The sequence below is a fragment of the Fundulus heteroclitus genome, chromosome 22 (assembly GCF_011125445.2).
Source record: "Fundulus heteroclitus isolate FHET01 chromosome 22, MU-UCD_Fhet_4.1, whole genome shotgun sequence".
In the NCBI taxonomy this organism is placed as follows: Eukaryota; Metazoa; Chordata; class Actinopteri; order Cyprinodontiformes; family Fundulidae; genus Fundulus; species Fundulus heteroclitus.
Window position 1 is genome coordinate 23,865,489 of NC_046382.1, and position 18,526 is coordinate 23,884,014.

The 18,526-nt window shown below is 37.7% G+C and overlaps 1 protein-coding gene across 1 annotated transcript; it reads left to right on the plus strand.

Moving 5' to 3' along the window:
* Positions 1-1,592: 1,592 nt before the first annotated feature.
* Positions 1,593-18,219, plus strand: chst3a (carbohydrate (chondroitin 6) sulfotransferase 3a). The gene is made up of 4 exons (XM_036126581.1): positions 1,593-1,960; positions 3,974-4,141; positions 10,581-11,132; positions 12,406-18,219. Exons 2-4 carry the CDS (start codon positions 4,062-4,064, stop codon positions 13,100-13,102), a joined length of 1,329 nt encoding a protein of 442 aa, XP_035982474.1. The 5' UTR covers positions 1,593-1,960; positions 3,974-4,061; the 3' UTR covers positions 13,103-18,219.
* Positions 18,220-18,526: the final 307 nt, after the last annotated feature.

The following is an 18,526-nucleotide window of genomic DNA, read 5'->3' on the forward strand; positions in this document are numbered from 1 at the left end:
CTTTAATTTTCAGGCATTTGTTTTTTTAAACGTTTGCCCACTTCCCTTGGTTAATGTTTCCAGTTACATTTCTATTTTGTATCCTTAAATAAAATCTAATCTAAGGTTCATGGCCATTGACTCTCCTCAACTCCCCCATTAAATCTTTTAAATCACAACCGGTTTTTGGCTGAATTTTCATGTTCTTTGTCCTTGGCATTGCATTAGACATTAATTTGTGTCTTAGTTCAGCTTTCTATGTTTGTCTCCCTCCCTCAGTTTCCCTGCTTTCAATCTGCCACAGTTTTTTCCACATCTCAGACGATTAGCTCTTCTGGTTCCTTGTCATTTTCTACCCGTGCCTCAGTATTTAAGTTCCTGGGTTTTATTTATTTATTACTGGATGCTTCCATTACCTGGTCCATTTCTCTGCCTGTGCTTTATGACCAGCTATTCTTGTGATTTCCCTCAATAAGTTCTCATTCTTGCCCATTATTAAACAACTTTGCCACTGTCAGTTTCTGCACTTGGGTCCTTTACCGAACTGCACCGTGAAATTTAAGATGTCAGGTAGGAGGAAAAAGCTTGGGCACATAGCAAATTAGTGACCATCACAAAGCCTTGAATTCAATCACCTGTGAGCTGAAAAGGCGCATGCAAGCAAGGCAGCTTATGAGCCCCCCTCATTTACACCACTTCTAGGGTTCAACATACCAGCAAACTATTGTGTTAAGCTTCTGGAAGGATATCCAAAGGTCTTACAGTCTAAAAGTTAATTTGACCAAATATTATAGATGTGATGTTCATGAATGACATAATGCTTTTAAACAGCTCTTTAACATAAATGATAAGGCTTGAGTCTCAGTGACAGTCATTCTTTATTTATTTTTTCAGTTTGCTTAAGCTTTGCATGGACTGCACTCACTACTTGTTTTCTATTTATGTTTAAATTCTATTTATTACTTAGATGACTGAATACGGAGAAAGACAGGGGGTGGGGTATGAGAGGCACACAGAGCCCATGCTCATTGCTTGTGGGTGTTTTTCGTCATGTTTCATGGAGGAAGACACGTATGGCACTGTGTGTAGCTGCAGTCAGACACAGACTACTGTCGGAGAGGAGGACAGTCATGGTGTGCTACTTTACTTCTCGATAAAATGAGAGAAGTAACAAAAAAAGAGAAGCAGCACCCGCATGCATTTTCTCATGATACAAACCATAAAGAAAAGCGTAACAAAAAACTATATATATAATCTCATTTAAGTCTGGGTCAACCAACATTTAAAGACACCGCATCCTACATTCTCAGTAGGAGTGAGACATGAACCCGTCTCAGATATAGCCTACAAGATGACGAAACTGTGAAAACCACATCGCTGTGTTCAGCACCTTTATCTTGAAGAGACTTCCCTTTAATTCTCAGGCATTTGTTTTCTTTAAAAGTTTGCCCACTTCACTTTCCAGATTTCCAGTTACATTTCTATTTTGCACCTCTAGAAAAAACTCAAATTTACAGGTGGTTATATTTTGTGAACTTCACCTGAACATGCCTGGCTTAAAAGACTTTCCCAGGCTTTCTTCTCATACTCAGACGCGATCTTATTGTTGGGTCACGTGACCTAACAGGATGTCCCAAGCGAAGTAGCGGCGTCCCCAAAGCATGTCGCAGACTGGAACAGATGCCAAAAGCTCTCGGTGAACATACCCATCCATTACCTCGCACTTTACAAGAACATCCGAACTGCCGCGTTAAGGCTTAAATCTAACGTTTGGCATCATCGCTCCACCTTCCTCTCTCTTGCCTTGCTACGCTCTGCATCCGGCAGAGGAGAGCAGCCCGCGTCTCAGGACACATGCGATATACAATGAAGCAGTGTGTCCACCGCCGGGAAGACAAAGCAGCAGGATGCGACGAGGAGACGAGGTTTCGCGCAGGATCAAGGACGTTTCGCTCGACTGCACTGGCCAGAACTGCTGAAGGTTTGTGAAATCCGCTTTCTTGAAGAATCTCATGCTTCCTCTCTGATAGGAAACGGGTGAAAGCTGATCGAAAGTAAAGGCGCAAAGCGCAACCGCGGCGCACGGAGAGCGTATGCGAGCATTAGGGCGCGTATGAAGCGTTTGAAATGTTACATGATGATAAAAGCGGTCTGGCTTTGCCCTTCTTTCCACTTCATGAGTAGCATTTACATGCATCTTGATGTGTTGAATGTGGAACTATGATTAGGAAAATGCAGGAGGTTCGTAGGCTATATTATTCCTAAAACCAACCAGAGTTTAACATGACTAAATAAACATAATTTATTTTTCAATCGTTTTTTTTTTAAACAGCATAAAAATTAGTCATCAGCTCGCATTTAGGTACATATAAATACCCCCTCCCCCAAACGGTTGCATGGTATTGAATGACAGACATCACACTCACAAGCTGCTCAATAGCAGTGCTGTAGTCTACATCCAAAATGAAATCACGCGATTTTTAAATAAAATCGCATACTTTTCATGGATGCACCCATCCTGTTTGCAAAAGTCGTTCATATTCTTCATCAAACCTTGATGAAACCTTGATGAATGATGAATTTGCAGCTTTTACCAATCCCATCAGATGCTGCTCCTCTTCTCTGAAGGCAGCCATTAATCTAATTTGTGGCGAGATGGTAAACAGAGTGATGCGGATTTCTTCCAGAACAGAGACTCAGATGGTGCCAAACGCTCATCTTACTCTTGAATATGTAAAAGTGCTTAGCTCAAGCTTAACTGCCACTATCTGGCTGGGGTTTCCCTGATTTAAAGGGACAGTGGGTAACTAAGCTGGCTTTTCATTTACAAACATCAAGTCTTGCTTTCATAAATGCATATTCTGCAAAAATAATCAAATTAAAATTTTAAAGCGTTCTCATAGCTTAGAATGAGTAGTTTATGAATGCATAGACACCAGTGGAAGACACCATGGTGCACCGACATTTTTGATGGGACGAACTGCTCAGCGTTACGCGTTTTCCCTATCTGTCTATGTGAAGACGTGTTGTTGGTGGGGTGGAGCAGGAGTATGAAACAGGAAAAGAATGATCTATGGTCGCATGGATCATTCTTTTCCTGTTTTCTGTTGAAATGGTGCACCATCCATTCTCTTTGCCAAGCAAGACGGAAGAGGAAGTTTCTACGAAAAGACAGAAGTAATAGCCGAGGGAGTGGGGCTTCAAAACGGATGCGAAAGTTGCACTCTTTCTGCTGGACTGGTAGCTTAATTTTAACTTTCCAGGTCTTTCCAGGTCTGTACTTGTGTGGGAAAAGAAAATTTCTTTTCCCGCACAAGTACAGGCTTTTCCTGTTTCAGGTTTTTCTTTGAGGTATGATTTGTGTACTCAAATTTTTACCTCTGACTTCTTTTTTTATTCTAAAGATGCTAACACATACATTGAAGCTGCTCTAAATATGAAAATCCAGTGATTATTTAAATATAATTCTGCAAATTATTGTATTTGGAGATGACAGTTTGAACGCAATATTGTTTTATGCATTCAGGGTTTGCAAACTGGTAATATTTTAGGCCATTTGGAAGGACTCTAACTGACTTTAATCCTCACACCTGATGAACAGAATATTTTAAGTGGCTTAGAAACTAAAGCTTATGGAAAGTGCTGCAGACATAGTGTAACAGTAAAGAAACAACATAGTTACAACAATCACGGTTAATCATAATCAATATCATGATCGTAATTTCGAGAAAACGTATGAATAGTCTCCCAGTCTTTTCATAGCGTTAGTGGTCAACAGACAAGAAAAGAAATACAGTATAAGTTTCTAATGTTTATCAGTTGATACAAACAGACCAACATGGTTTGAGTTCTTAGTTTTAATGCATTTATTGGAGAGAAAAAAAACAGACTTTTTTTTGTACTTGATTTGCCAGTTATTAGTTTAAAACCAGCCACAAGATTATTAGCAGATTCCAATCATTGAATGATTGAGTGCATCCCCAATATGTTGCAGAATGAAGCCCTAGTGTCTGTATGGCAAACTTCGACTGAGGACTAAGGACTAGACTCTAGACTTCTAGTTCCAAAGCCAGGAATCAAGAATGAGGACCAAGTATGCAATCGTCTTCATCTGTGTTGTGGCCCTGGTCATCATCGAAAAAGAAAGCAATATTCTCTCAAGGTAAGAAATCCAAGAACTGTTTGCAATTATATTTTTTCAATATATTTTTTTTAAATTGCAAGATAGAAACAAAATATCCCACACTATCAAATTTCTGACAGTGTGAATGCTGCAAAAGTCATTTTAAGTATTTACTTTTTGAAAATTCAGTAGCTCAACAAAACGGGTTAACATCTTCATTTTCTGTTGCTACTTTTTTAATTTTGGCTTAGATGTAGCCAACAGTTGTATTCAGTCTTGTTTCCACATATAGTACTATTTCACTTTGTATTCAAGCCGCTGAGACTTAGGACTTCTGTATTAATTTAAATAAGACCTCTGTGAAATCACTGTATGATGGCATCAGTGAAAACCGTGTCATGTGAAAGTTTAATATCCTCCTAAAACAAAAACAGAACAAAACAAAAAAAAACTGACAGAAACAGGAAACAGGTGTGCATTTATTTCCCAATCCTCATACTGTGCTGTGACGGTAACACACATGTTTGTACTTGACCCTTAGATATCTGATTGAAATTGAATTTCGTCAGAATCAAAACCTTCATATTATATTCAGAATGTTTCTACAAACAGTAGTCTGAGGTATGCATGATCTCAGTAAAAAAATATAGAATTTTCTCTATTCTTATTGGAAAAATGAGTGTAAAAAAGAGGCTGCCATGTTACCCATATGTGTTATAACCCTTAACATTAATGTTTACCAGACCTTCACAGTCCAAACTATAAAAAATTGGAGTCTGTGTGATTCTGTGATTGATATTCCTCTTTGCTACATTGTGTAGTATGATAAAGATGCTGATTGCCATTTCTTAGTTTTAAAAATCTACCTTAGAAAATTTCCTGCTCACTGTTTTAACTATCTGAACAAATTTGCTTCTTAGGTCTTTTCATAGTTGAAATGCAGTCATGTCCTCTGGTTTTACTTCTTATATAAAAGTTAGTATCCATGTCTTGGGAAAGAAAATCTAAATCCACCCCCTTCTATGACTCATGCTGTGTTTTGCAGCAATGTCAGCATACCAGCATACCAAATTATCAAGGTTGAATGACTGCTGAATATTATTTAACCCATTCAGATCTGGCACAGATATAAAAGTGTCATCAAGCTGTTATCTGATGTTTCACATACTGCAACATCACTTGTTGAAGAGGCCATTTGTCATTCGAGAAAAGTCTAGAATTTTCTTTTATGACGTTTCAGGTCTGGACTTGTGGGGAAAAAGGAAAAATTAAGTTAGGAAAAATGTTTGATTTTCCAGACATTTTCTTTTTCTTCCATTTCCTAAAGAAAAAAAAATCAAAAACTGCTTAATAACTGTAGTGTTTTTTTTTATATTTTACTTAAAAGTATTTGGGTGTGTCGCTGATTGACTAAATCCACATTCATTAAAACATTATCGGTCACTAATAAACTTTAAATTCAGGTTGAACTGAACCCATGGTGACAAAGCACTATGACTTCTAATTTCTTGAAAATTTTATGAATGAAAACGAACTCCATAAGTATACATTTTGGAAATGGAGCCGATTTAAGTAAGTCCAGATTCCATAAAAAGCAGCAACGTGCCTCTCCCACGTGCTCACCTTAGATACACTGTGCTTGTCATAGAACAATTAAACAGAAGAGTCTGAGGAAGAGATAAGGAAACATGTTGCAACTCTAACTTTTTTTTGTGGTTCATCTGTCAACAAGGCTTTTAACTTAACAATCTTTCATCAAGCTGTTTGACAGCATATGATAATGTTACAGTTAGAAATGAGAAAACACATCCTGTGAATCAGGCTTGGACGCTGCTAACTAAAGGTGGGAACACACACAGAATGTTGAGATAAGGTTTTGCTCAGAACAATAAGTGGATCTGCAAATGGTGTTTTTGACAGACCATTCGTGGGATTTTGTGTTTCTTTCTCCAGTGAAATAATTAGAGATGGACCAACAAGACTTTTATTGGCTCTTATAAATGTCAGTTTTTTTTTTTAGGTCTTCTCTGCCAATTCTGATTTGCACCGATCCTGACAAGATTTTCCTTTTTTATCAGCGCCTCTAACCTTTTATCTGAGTGTTACCGATTAAAAAAAAAATGCATCAAAGCGCATGCTGTTGCTTGATGCATGTATTGGCCATAAAAGGCAGCTACGCGTGTGTCTTCCTTCGCTGCCATGTTTAGGTTGGTTCGGCTGTGGGCTCAGCTGCTCTTGCTTTTGTCCCACTGGTATGACCTGCCCTAAACCACAATACTGCAACGTGATTGGGCCGAACGGTTTTTTGTTTCGGTCTCAAGCCATTGAAGCCGGAGCAGTACAAGACGGATTCTCGTGTTTTTGTGAATGCACAAATACCGCAATAATTCAGCTTGCAGTCAAGTTTACTTTGGATGATAAATGTATGTGTCTCTCAAAATGATCTGATCAGGTGAAATTTCATGGCCAGGTGTGAATAGCTGTCTAGTTGCATATAAAGACGTAGTTCCACCGACCCTACTTGTTTTAGCTTGCCCAGCTGTACTCCTCCCTACTCGGTTTATCTTTGCGTGGGTTGTCATTCAACCTCCTGGGGGTTCCCACAGGCCCTGTTGGCGACATTGACACCTTAGAGAAATATGCGAGAAATTATGAACGATAAAAAAAATACATCATTATAAATAAAATATTGCTAAAAGAAAAAAAAATACGAATAACGTTTGCATAGTTGTATATGCATGATTTTCATGCATCAGCTCAAACTAATTATGAAATAAGCCATGTTAATAGCTTAAAGGATTTTGAACTGGAGTGAAATCAGTCCGGGGAGTGTTGACTACCCCGACTGCAGGCAGCTGTGTCAGCAGACAACCGCTACCTTCTACCACAAGAGGTGGATGGATGAACATTTCACAGACAGAAGTGTCCATCCAGTGTGCATAAATCTACAGATCTGATACAGCGTGTTTGCATATAAAACGATGACCATGTCATTTTTCTTTTCTTTTTTTCCTACAGCCGTGCTTCATGGTTTGTAAATAGTAAAATTATATTTTGAAAACCTTCTCATTTCTCCTCGCCCCTGAGCCAATCACTGAAAAACGGTGTGTTCGCATCAAAACTCCTATTGAGTCAGCTCAGTTTGATCCTGCTCCTGAGTAGGGCAGGAGGAACCTGGACTGGCCCTGGAAAAAAAACAACTGCTCCTGAAACGCTCACAAGTTGGCGGGGCTAAGCGGTGCATGACCAATACGAGCTAAAAAAAAAAATAACAAGTTGAACTTTGTTGCCTGACGGAACCAGTCTGAGCAAGAGAAAAGACGAAAACAAGAGATATAACTTAATAGTTTTATTCCTGAGGCCCTCAGTTCTTTGGAAACAAAGAGCTCTCCCTTTTAAATTTCTGTCACAGTGAGAAATGAGCAGGTTTGGAAAACCTAACACTAACAACATAGTTTCCGTGTCTGAACCCAATCATAGCTTTAATACCGATTTTATAAAAGATAACTTGGAAGTTGGACTTCCAAGTTATCTTAAAAGCATTCCTAAAAAAACAAACACCAACAATATTTTATGATGTCATGTGTCACCTCCATATTTACAATACTTAGACTCTATTTACTAGACTTAGACTCTACTTAGACTCTGGCAAACTGTGTAAAAAGTCACTCACTTACAAATATCGGAAAAATCCAAACTTTAATATGAGTGCAATTTAATCAGTGAAAAAAAAAAACTTATTGTAAATGAATCACTGGTACCACAATTAGTGATATCCAATATGGTTCCTCTCAATAAATTCCTATAAAATGTAAAATGTTACTAAATAGGTTTTTATTTAGTGTCTACCGATGTGACTTCTTGTTTCCACAGTGTTTAAATGTTATGTGGTATATAGGCTTATTTTTTTTGGCCAATCTTTTAAAATGGGAAAGAAAAGGTAAAATGGCATTCAGAAAGGTAGATGCGTTTTAGTCTTCATTATCAGCAAGCAGCTGCAAGAGAACAGCTGTTGGCCGGATCTTTTTTTATTTTTCACACATTCAATTTTTCCACTTTTGGTTGTCTGAATTCCTTGATTTGGAAGAAAACCTCCTCTAAACACTATTTCTAAGTTATTAATATAAAGGTTTAATTCAGGCCATTTCATACTTTTCAGAAATGCCTTAAAATTAAGTTAATGAAACTTATGTTATTTAATTATTGCTCTAACTAAAGTTAGAACACTAAATCTGCACTATAAACACAGGATGTGTGAGATTGTGCTGCTGCTGCAAAAAAAACAAAAAACGTATTTCAAGTCTTTTCTTTAACAGAGGTGTCCCTAAAGGTAAAGTGTACATGACAATAAAGCAGGCTGTTGAAAAAAAGTAGACTTAGCTGGTTTAAAAATTACATATCCAGTGCTGAAGAACTATCCTGTGTTGATTCTCCTGAGTCTGCAGTGCAGGTAGTCACATAACTGAGTTAGTGATGTGTGCAAAGGAGCCAGCATGAGAGAATGCAGTGCACAAACCAACAATACAGTTTCACTGCTGATTCTATGACACTAGCCTTCCTCTGATTTAGCCACTTCTGGTTTAAATTATATTAAACAGCAAATGTCAACCGTATTTTCTCATGTAACAAACAAATCTTTTATGTGTTTTAGTGAGATTCTAAGGGGTACAGCAACACAAAGCAGTGCACATCCCAAGCAGTTTTTTTTAAACAAATAAAAATCTGGAAAGTGTGGACAACCCCCTTGAAACACCTAAACACCTAAAAACATCCAGTAAAACCAATTGCTTTCTGAAGTGACAGAAGGGATACAGTTGTGGGAAAAGAGGTTCTATTAGGGGCGGGAAAAAATATGGATTCATTAATGCATTGCAATATATTTTTTCCCCAGTTCAGAAAATCCTCTGAATTGATTAGTTCCCCTGGCCATTGGGTTCATGAGGGACAGTTTCGAGTGGTTCGTATTGTAAGGGTGAAAGCCTCACATCGCAAATGTAGAGTAAATGATTTTACTGCAGTGTTAAAATGCAGTGGCGGGTCCCAGTCCCAGCATGTATGAGCAACATTAAATAAGTCCACATTAGTAGTGAGGTGGCACTAAAAAGTTGAGATAAAAAGAAAAGAAAGCCCTCAAGGAAATTGCAGCAACACTTTTAAACATTTGTACTAAAGATGAACTTAAACCAGATGTGCTAAAAATGCTGAAGAGTGATGAGATTATAGATGGTGAACCAGAAAATAGTCAGTTTCTGCAGAGACTTCTCATAGAGTAAACAATGTAGGTTTATTCACTTTCTAGTTCTTTATTTTGTTGGGTTCAAGTTAAGTTTGTAAGTTATTTTGTTACAGTGAAAGATATTGCCATTTTCTTAGTTTACCTTATAGGCTATGCACAGTATGTTGTTGCTGCATATCATTTTGGCCATCTGAGAATAAACCTTATCACATTAGCAATGTAACTGACATATACTACCTACTATGTTGTCCATTACAATTTCAACCCAGCAGTTGAAAGTGGGCCAATCGGTCAGGAACACCCAGACCACTTTTTCTCCCCAGTTCAGCACTGAGTGCTGTAATACTTTTTTAGTTTATTTTTGCTGTCCATATTCATCACAAGCATTACTACACTATTGCTTTATGTTCAGATGTGTTATTGTTTTAAAGTTATGATAATCATTCCAGTTTCTAACAGGAAGAGAGAATAATTAGGGTTTACATGCACTTTACTTGGATGTTAATACAGTACTGTCATTTTTTCACTTTTATACTCTATTGATATTTAATTGCTCAAAAATATTAATGCATGCACTGGTATACTATACCTGTTTCATATTTACAAAATATAAATAAATAAATATTAAATACGTAACAAGGGGCACTCTTAAAAAACTGTGTACTTCTACATATTACAAAATAAATCAATATTCAATCAAATTGTTACCCAAAGAATCAAAATCGAATCAAATTGTGAGGTTCCTAATAATACCTTGCCCTAATAACAATCTTTTAAGCTTTGGACATCTCAAAGAACACTGTTTAGTCCTTCTGAAAGTAAGGACAACTCAAGACACATTTAGGGCATCTGCAAACCTCTGAAAGGGTTGTCCACCTAAATAGAAAAGTCTAGAATGGAGAACATTTAACAAAGAAGCTAGGTGTCCATGAGGTATTGTGACAAGGGCTGTGTATGCTAAGCAAGGCACTGAATCTAGCTCTAGATAAATCTATGACTGTGTTTCATATATTATGTTTTATGATTTTTTTTAAATGAGTAGGTCCTCTTGATGGGTTCTTCTTTGTCAAATGTTTCATCTCTTGTCCAAGAAACGTCTTCAGTCTGATGAGTTATGGATAGACTGAATAAGTTTCTTGGAACAGAGACGAAACGTTTCAACAAAAAAGAACCCGTTCTGACCTGGATTATTGAGATACATCAGGACAGATATTTCATGATCACTTTTCTATTTATTACCAGGGTCTCAGATAAGCTGATCCCAAGGCAGACGCCCCAGCAGACTCCACAGACCCCTGAGAGTGACAACAACACGGGACCAAAAGGTTCTGCGGCTGTACTGAAAGTGCTTCTGGCCAAACAGCCTGCCACAAAAAACAACCTGACAAATTTCTTCGAAAAGAAAGAGGTGGATGAGACGGACGGCATAAAGGCACACAGGAACAGCGGCAGCCGGAAGCACGTGTTGCTGATGGCCAGCACACGGACAGGATCCTCATTCGTTGGGGAGTTTTTCAACCAACACGGAGAGACCATGTTCTATTTGTTTGAGCCTCTGTGGCATGTTGAACGCGTGATGGCCACAGCAGCAGAGGTGAACAATGGGACTGTTTTGCCAGGAGTCTACCGGGACATCCTTCAGGCGCTCTTCCTCTGTGATTTCTCTCCCCTTGAGAAGTTCATCTCTCCTCCACCGAAAAACCACATCACCCCTGATCTCTTTCGCAGAGAGTCAAGCTTATCTCTCTGTGAAGACCCTGTTTGTACTACTGTCCTCAAAGAAGTTTTTGAGCGGTATTGTGTACACTCCAAATACAACTTCATAGGTTTAGTGAAGGTTTAGTGAACCCACATTAACCTAGCTGAACAAGGGTTCTGAAATGTCTTGTTATACTAATGCCTCTCTCTTTTAGTGGAATTTTACAAAAAAGTTTATAATTATATTTACAGTGCATTGCAAAAGCTCTCCTTTTCCTTGAACCTCTGAACATTTTGTCATGCCACAACTAGAAAGACCTATTTTAAAATGATTTCATGTGATAAACCAACACAAAGTAATGCACAATTGTGAAGGTAAAGAAAAGGTTAAATAATGTTCTAATTTTTTAACAAATAATCTAAAATGGGTGGCAAACATATGCATTCTATCCCCATGTGTTAATACTTTGTATAGGCACATTTTTGTTGAAATTGTAGCTTTGATTTGTTTGGGTTTTGTCTCTAGCAGTTCTCCACATCTGAGACAGAACGTCTGTTCCATTCTTCATATTAGCTCAAGCTGAACATTTTTGAACCTCAGTTTTCAAGATTTGCCAAAGACTGTTATTTGAGTCTTTGTCTAGACTTTTAACACAGGAAAAAGCTTTGATCTAAAACTGTTCTCATGTGTCTCTGGCTATGTGGTAATGAACATTGTGCTGCTGGAAAGCCCTGATATTTAGGTTTTTGCAGCCTCTGGACAGGTTTTCTTCCAGAATTTACCTTTATTTAGACTCATCCATCATCCCCTGTTTAGTTTTCGTCTCTTCTGACCAGATTTCCTTCTATATGTTTGCTGTGTCCCTTAAATGGCTTCTGACTGCAAATATTACAGATTTAAAATTAACTTTTTCTAGCAAACCTCACAGGCCTTCAGTCAAGCTATATTTACATAGAGATTAAATCACACAAAAACATGCCTCTTATTTGCTTATTAGGTTATTTCTGGAGGCAATTGGTTCCGCTGGACTTTATTTAGGGCCATCAGATCATATGGGGTAGAATGCATCTACACGCCACACATTAGATATTTGTCTTGGAGAATTTTTGAAACCAATTAAATTTTTCTTTGTGTTGGTCTGTGACATAAAATCCCAAATAACATGAACTGCAAATTATAAACCAACAAACTGTGAAAACGTTCAGAGGTTATCGATACTTTAGCATGGCACTGTAATCTGTTCATCATATTATACCTAAACTAACTAATATTTAGTCATTAAAATTCTTTTATATGGGCCAAATAGCCCTCAAACTATCAGACCCAACTGAATTTGTCTGATAAAAGTATACATTCTTTTGTTTTAAGGTATCACTGCAAGATCCGTCAGTGTGGACCGCTGAACCTGACACTCGCATCAGAGTCCTGCCTCACCAAACAACACCATGCCATCAAGACTGTCCGTGTGCGACAGCTGGACACGCTGCAGCCTTTGGTGGAGGACCTTCGCCTGGACGTCACAGTCATCCAGCTGGTTCGAGATCCACGAGCCATTTTAGCATCACGCATGGTGGCCTTCTCCTCAAAATACCGGACATGGAAAGCCTGGGCGCAGGACGGCCAGGTGCCTGAAGATGACGAGGAGGTGAAAAGGCTTAAAGGAAACTGTGATCAAGTTAGGATATCTGCAGAGTTGGGACTTAGCAAGCCCCATTGGCTCAAAGGACGCTACATGTTGGTGCGTTATGAGGATATTGCTCGATACCCAATGCAGAAGGCCGAGGAGATGTACAAGTTTACAGGGATACCGTTCAGCTCCCAAGCAAGGGATTGGATCCTGAGGAACACACAGACGACAGAGGAAGCCAGTGGAATATACTCCACACAGAAGAACTCTTCGGAGCAGGCAGAGAAATGGAGGATTGGCATTCCCTTTACCCTGGTTCAGGTTGTGCAGAAGGTGTGCGCTCCCACCATGAAGCTGTTTGGATACAAATTTGTGGATGATGAAAAAGCACTAACTAATAAGTCTATCAGTTTGCTGGAAGATAAACAATTTCCATAATGAAGCAGAGTGCCTAAAAAAAAAAAGAACATCCAGCCACCCATATTCAAAATCATGCACACAAACGGTCACACGTAAAGGAAAATTTTTCAGACCAAATAACCTAACATCAATGGTTTTGTCCTCTGAGAGGAAGCCAGAGGATCCGAAGAGAACCCAGACATGCACAAGAAGAACGTGCAAGCTACATGTTGAAAGACTCTGGCCAGGATTGGAACCCAGGACCTTCTTGAGAAAGTTATGTACAGGCTTCTGATAGAAGAAAAAAACACAGAAAAAAGTACATTTATGTTCAAACCAAAACAGCGAGCATCAAGCTAATCATGTGCCTGACTTTACCAACCCTCTTTTTAGAGGAAGTAACTTGCAGGAAGGGAATAACTCTGCACACTGTACTCACTTCGTTGCAAGTCACTCAAACGTTGTGCCATGGTTGACCTTTTTTGATTTAAATATCAAATAGGCCGGTCTTTAGAGGCCACTGTATGAGATGTATGCTTTTAGTGTATGATGATAGCATTTCAGGGATAAAATTCTCATAGTAGTGTGGGAATAGCATCTGTTGAATAGATGTCCATTATACCGATCCAAGTCAGTTAAGAGGAGCCATTTACAAGTACAGGATTTCAGTCTGAAACTTTATTACAAATAATAAAACCCCTGCATGTAAATGAATGACAACTCATATTTCACAGTGCAGTAAAATAACCAGTTAATTTGATCAGAATTACATTGTATTAGTATTGTAATTGTGTCTAAATTAACTCAAGCACTCTTGATGCTCTGGATGCTACAGCAAGTGGAACAAAGAGGTATAGGTCAGGGAAGTTCATTAAATGTTTTGAAATAGTTCTATTTAATCGCTTTATCTTGTTTCTAAAACTTTATGTATTTTAACACACAAATCTTGCTTCTATTGACCACGTTTTCACTCAGAGAACCTTTTGGCAGTGGTAAGATGATGTTAGCATGTTTCTCATGTCTTGAGGATAATTCAGCTCATTATATAATTTAGTGGTGTTGGTGGTCTCTGGGTGAAATGGGAAATGAAAAAGCTGATGTTCATAAACGCATCATAAAGTTGAATGAGCATAGACAGACAGAAAGCTGCTGCAGCCAATACAGTCCCTCTTTTACTGTTAACATTATTGTAAGAAGTGAACACAATTCATTTAAATGGACAAAATAATGTGCAAGGTACAGTTTTCCTATTGTAAAAAGACACAACATATTTGCAAACCATACAAACAAAAATGCTGACATCCAAACTCATTTGCACAGCTTGCTGGGGATGCAGCTGGCATCCAATTACATCAACAGCAGTTATATCGGGGTTGAGTTAAGTCAGGAGCACCAATACTCATTATTTATAGATACTTGGGATCAGACTGGGACATTCATTGTATGTATTCACAAATATTTACTAATATGATAATACTAGACAACTGTGGCTCATTGGGACGAGTATTCGTCTTGCAACCGTTGTTGCAAGACGAATACTCGTCTGACATTTCAGGGATGTCTGACAGTTGTTGTTCTTGGTGTCACATGTCGGTGTGCCCCTGGGCAAAGCACTTAACCCCTAGTTTTCTACCAATCTGTATATGCCCACTGTATGAATGTGTGTGCGTCAGTGAGTGTGAGTGGGTGAATGCGACTCTGTTTTAAAGTTATAAGTGGTCAGTGACTTGAAAAGCACTGTAGGAATAAAGACCATTTTACCATTTCATTTTTACCATTTAATTTTTACCATGAACGTGGAACAGCATTTTTTGTGTATATGTGGAGGATTCATTCAGTATTTTATGGTGGCCATCAGGTGCAAAAGTAAGGCAAATGCTTTGCAGAGACATGCATGAAGCAAACTCCGAAACAACAAAAAAAAAAAGCTGCAAAAGAAAAATGTTGCAGTCAAAGAAAATAGACAGAAGCAAAACGAAAAATACTACAAGCACCAAAAACAACAGTTAGTTTAAAAAGCTGCAAACTCTAACAACCGAAAAAAAAAGTGGAATTGCGCCAGACCACTAGGAGTCAGGTGGGACCAGACCCAGTAAAGACAAGCGCACTAATATTACCAACGTACATAAATATGCTGATGTTCTATAATGTAAAAGATTACTGTTGTGTTTAAAAAACTTACCTTTTCTTTCTTCCCTCCATTGTCTTCTGTGCATCATTTTCTCTTTACTGAGGGGCTAATTTCACCTGAATTGTTGGTCAACTCCCCCTAGTGGTCTGGCGCACTTCTGATTTTTACACTAAGTTTTCAGTTTTTTTTTTTATTTTTTTTTTATTTTTACTTGCTGTTTTTGGTGCTTGCAGCATTTTTCTTTTGCATAAGTTTTTTTGTGTTTGTGTGTTTTGGATCATTCATCATGTGTCAGCTATTGTCTGTTTTTAGCACGTTCAGTCGTTTGCTACTCATTGGCACCTGTCGTATTCCCTCAGCTGTACACTAAACTTTAATATTGTAGTTTGTGAAACGTAAAAAATGATCTTGGTCTGTAATGATTGAAATATAACATAATGATACACACATTATTTTTATATAAACTACATGAATGATCATTTACCTCAGATAGCTTTTAATAGTACAGTCCCCCCCCCCTTGCAACAGCTAATGTTTTCCTACCTCAAAATGATTATAAAGCTTTAGTATTAACGAAAGAACCCTCTTTTCTAATAACCTGCTGCTCCTGTCACCATACTGCCTAACTGAGAGACATAGCAAACAGCTAAAAAAAATGAACTCTAGGAAAACTGTTTTGTGAGTTTGATTTGTTTTAGTTGACAAAACAAAAGTCATATTTTTAGGAATATTAAAGCCAACCAAGTGTTTTGATCTTCATATGTTTTTTTTTCTTTTTTTTTTTCCTCCAAAAGCTTATAAACGTTATGTGTGTTCATGCCTTAGCGCATATTATTAAGTGAAATCCAGGTGGTGTCATTGATGCATAAAGGTAACTACTGTGACTATGATTCAATGACAGCATTGTGTTCAGCTTGGCTAAGGCCCCGGGGCCATGCTGCTTAAGGAAAGGAATTTGCTTCGGTGATTCCCATAGAGTGAACCTATCCTCACTTTGTTTCAAAAACTAAAATGAATACTTAAAGTACTGTGTTGTCAAGGATACCCAAATACCTAACTGTAAATCTTTAGATATTAGAGTTTTTTTGGAATTCATTTTATCCATATTTTTTAAGTTTGTCTCGTTGACTATTGAAATGCAACAAGACCTAAATAAGCCTTTCACGAAAGGCCTGTTTTCAGTTAATTCTTGTTCTATTCATTTTGGTACGATATGCATCACTTTGTTTACAAAATGTAGATCCAATTCAATTGTAATTTACTATATTAACCAAATTTTGCTGGATTTTTTTAAGTAGTTTAATTTGTTTGATACTTTTGTAATAGCTAGAACTGACAAGGATAGAGTGACATTTTCTAGGTCTGATTTTCATGAAAGCGTTGAGGAAACCTTCGCCTATTATTTACTAGATGCCTGTACTTTTTTGCTGCCATATTTAATTTTTACAGAAGATCCAAGATGTCTGAGGATAGACTATACCTAATTTATTAGAACTGTATCACACAGATGTAAATGTTTGTCTTGAAATGGTGATTAAATTTCTTTTGACGTGAACGCTTATAGACAAATGTTTTGTTGTTTGTGAAGTCTTCTGCCAGACATAATGTGTTACAGGTTCAAGAATCTGCATTAAATAATTTGCTTGTAGTTTTTTTTAAGCAATTGCTTACAAAAGCATCCATACCCGTTGAACTTTTTCACTTTTTTTCATGTTACATCCACAAACTTCAATGTATTTTATTGGAGTTTGGATTGATAATACAAATATGGCATGAATTTGGTTTCAGCCCCTTTTTAAACTAGTGCTTCCTGCAATTACAACTGCAAGGTTTTAAGGATATGTTACTTTTATATATGTACATCTCAAAACTAAGCCTTTTTGCCTACCCTTCTTTGTGAAATAGGTCAGGTTTAGTCAGCTTGGATCAATGGCATCTTTGAATAACTTTCAAGTCTTGCCAGATTCTCAATTGGTTTTTGATATGGACTTTGACTGGGCCATTTTAACACTAGAAAATGGATTGTTCCGTTATAGCGCTGATCGTTGGAGTTTATGGTCCTGCTGGAATTTAAACCTCCAGTATCTTGGAGCCAGATAGTCTTTTAGCATTTCCCTGTATTTAGCTCTTTCTATTTTCACTTTTTTCAAAACAATAGGAACTACACATTGCTAAAACAATAAAAACCAAGATGACTATGAGCCTTTACTTATTCATTCATAGAAGATAAGAAAATATGTTATCTTGTAAGAGTCATAAAAAAAGAGTTGGGAAAAAAATTCTGAAAAGTATTTTCTCTGAAATCCTACTTAGTTTTTAATTACATGTGTACCATTTTTTTTATTAACAAACAAGAGATTTGAAAGAACAAATTTCAGAGTTTTCTTTGACAGAAATCTTCTCCTTCTGTTGCTGCTTTTTTCCTGAAAGAAACTGTAGTTTAAGCTGTTTCAAATTTTTCAAGCTTACCAGATTTATTTTTCAGCTTCTCACAGCCAGCTGACTTACAAACAAGTCTGTTTATATCTTACATTTCACCTCAACTTCAAAAGCAATGTATCTGTCCTCATATCTCTGCTTCTCTCTTTTATCTCTGGTCTTCTGTCAATGGCTATAAGATAACCCACAGAGTACTGGTGCCTACATCATTAGCATTTATACAAGGACCTTTGTCAAGGCAACACTTTCTCACGTCAGCAAAATTACTATTCACTCCAACACTATTGAGGAGACAAACTTCTCCGTTGATCGCATGCAGTAAGTCGGACAGATGCACGCAGAACCACAGCCTCGTTGGTCTTTGTGCTGTCACTAATGCTGATTTGTGAACAGTGTGTTGGGGAATCAAGGGTCTTTGGAAGAGCTATTAGTTCCACTTGCTAAAAAAAAACTAAAATATTGGGAAAGATTGAACTCTGTCACATATTAATGTCTCACCCCACTCTTTCAGAATCATGTGTTGTGCCATGTTAAGTTTTCTGTGTTTTGCATGTAGGCCAAATAACAAGGTGTCCCATCTGATCAATGCGCTTTCCTTCATACACTTTTTGTGCCTCCCACATCTTTTGTGACGGACTTTATTAGGACTTTTTGTTCATCAGTGCATTTCTTCTTAGTTGCATGTCTTTGTAGTTTTACAGCTGTATGATTCTAGTTCAACTTAATGAATGATTGATTGGACAGTGCTCTGGGTGAAGGATGTTGTTTTATAACCTAACTTTGCTATAAATGTCTCCACAACTTGATCTCTGACCTGTCTGCTGTGCTCCTTGGTCTTAACGACACTGTGTGTTCTCTAATGGACCTTCAGTGGTTTCAAAGAACAGCTGGGT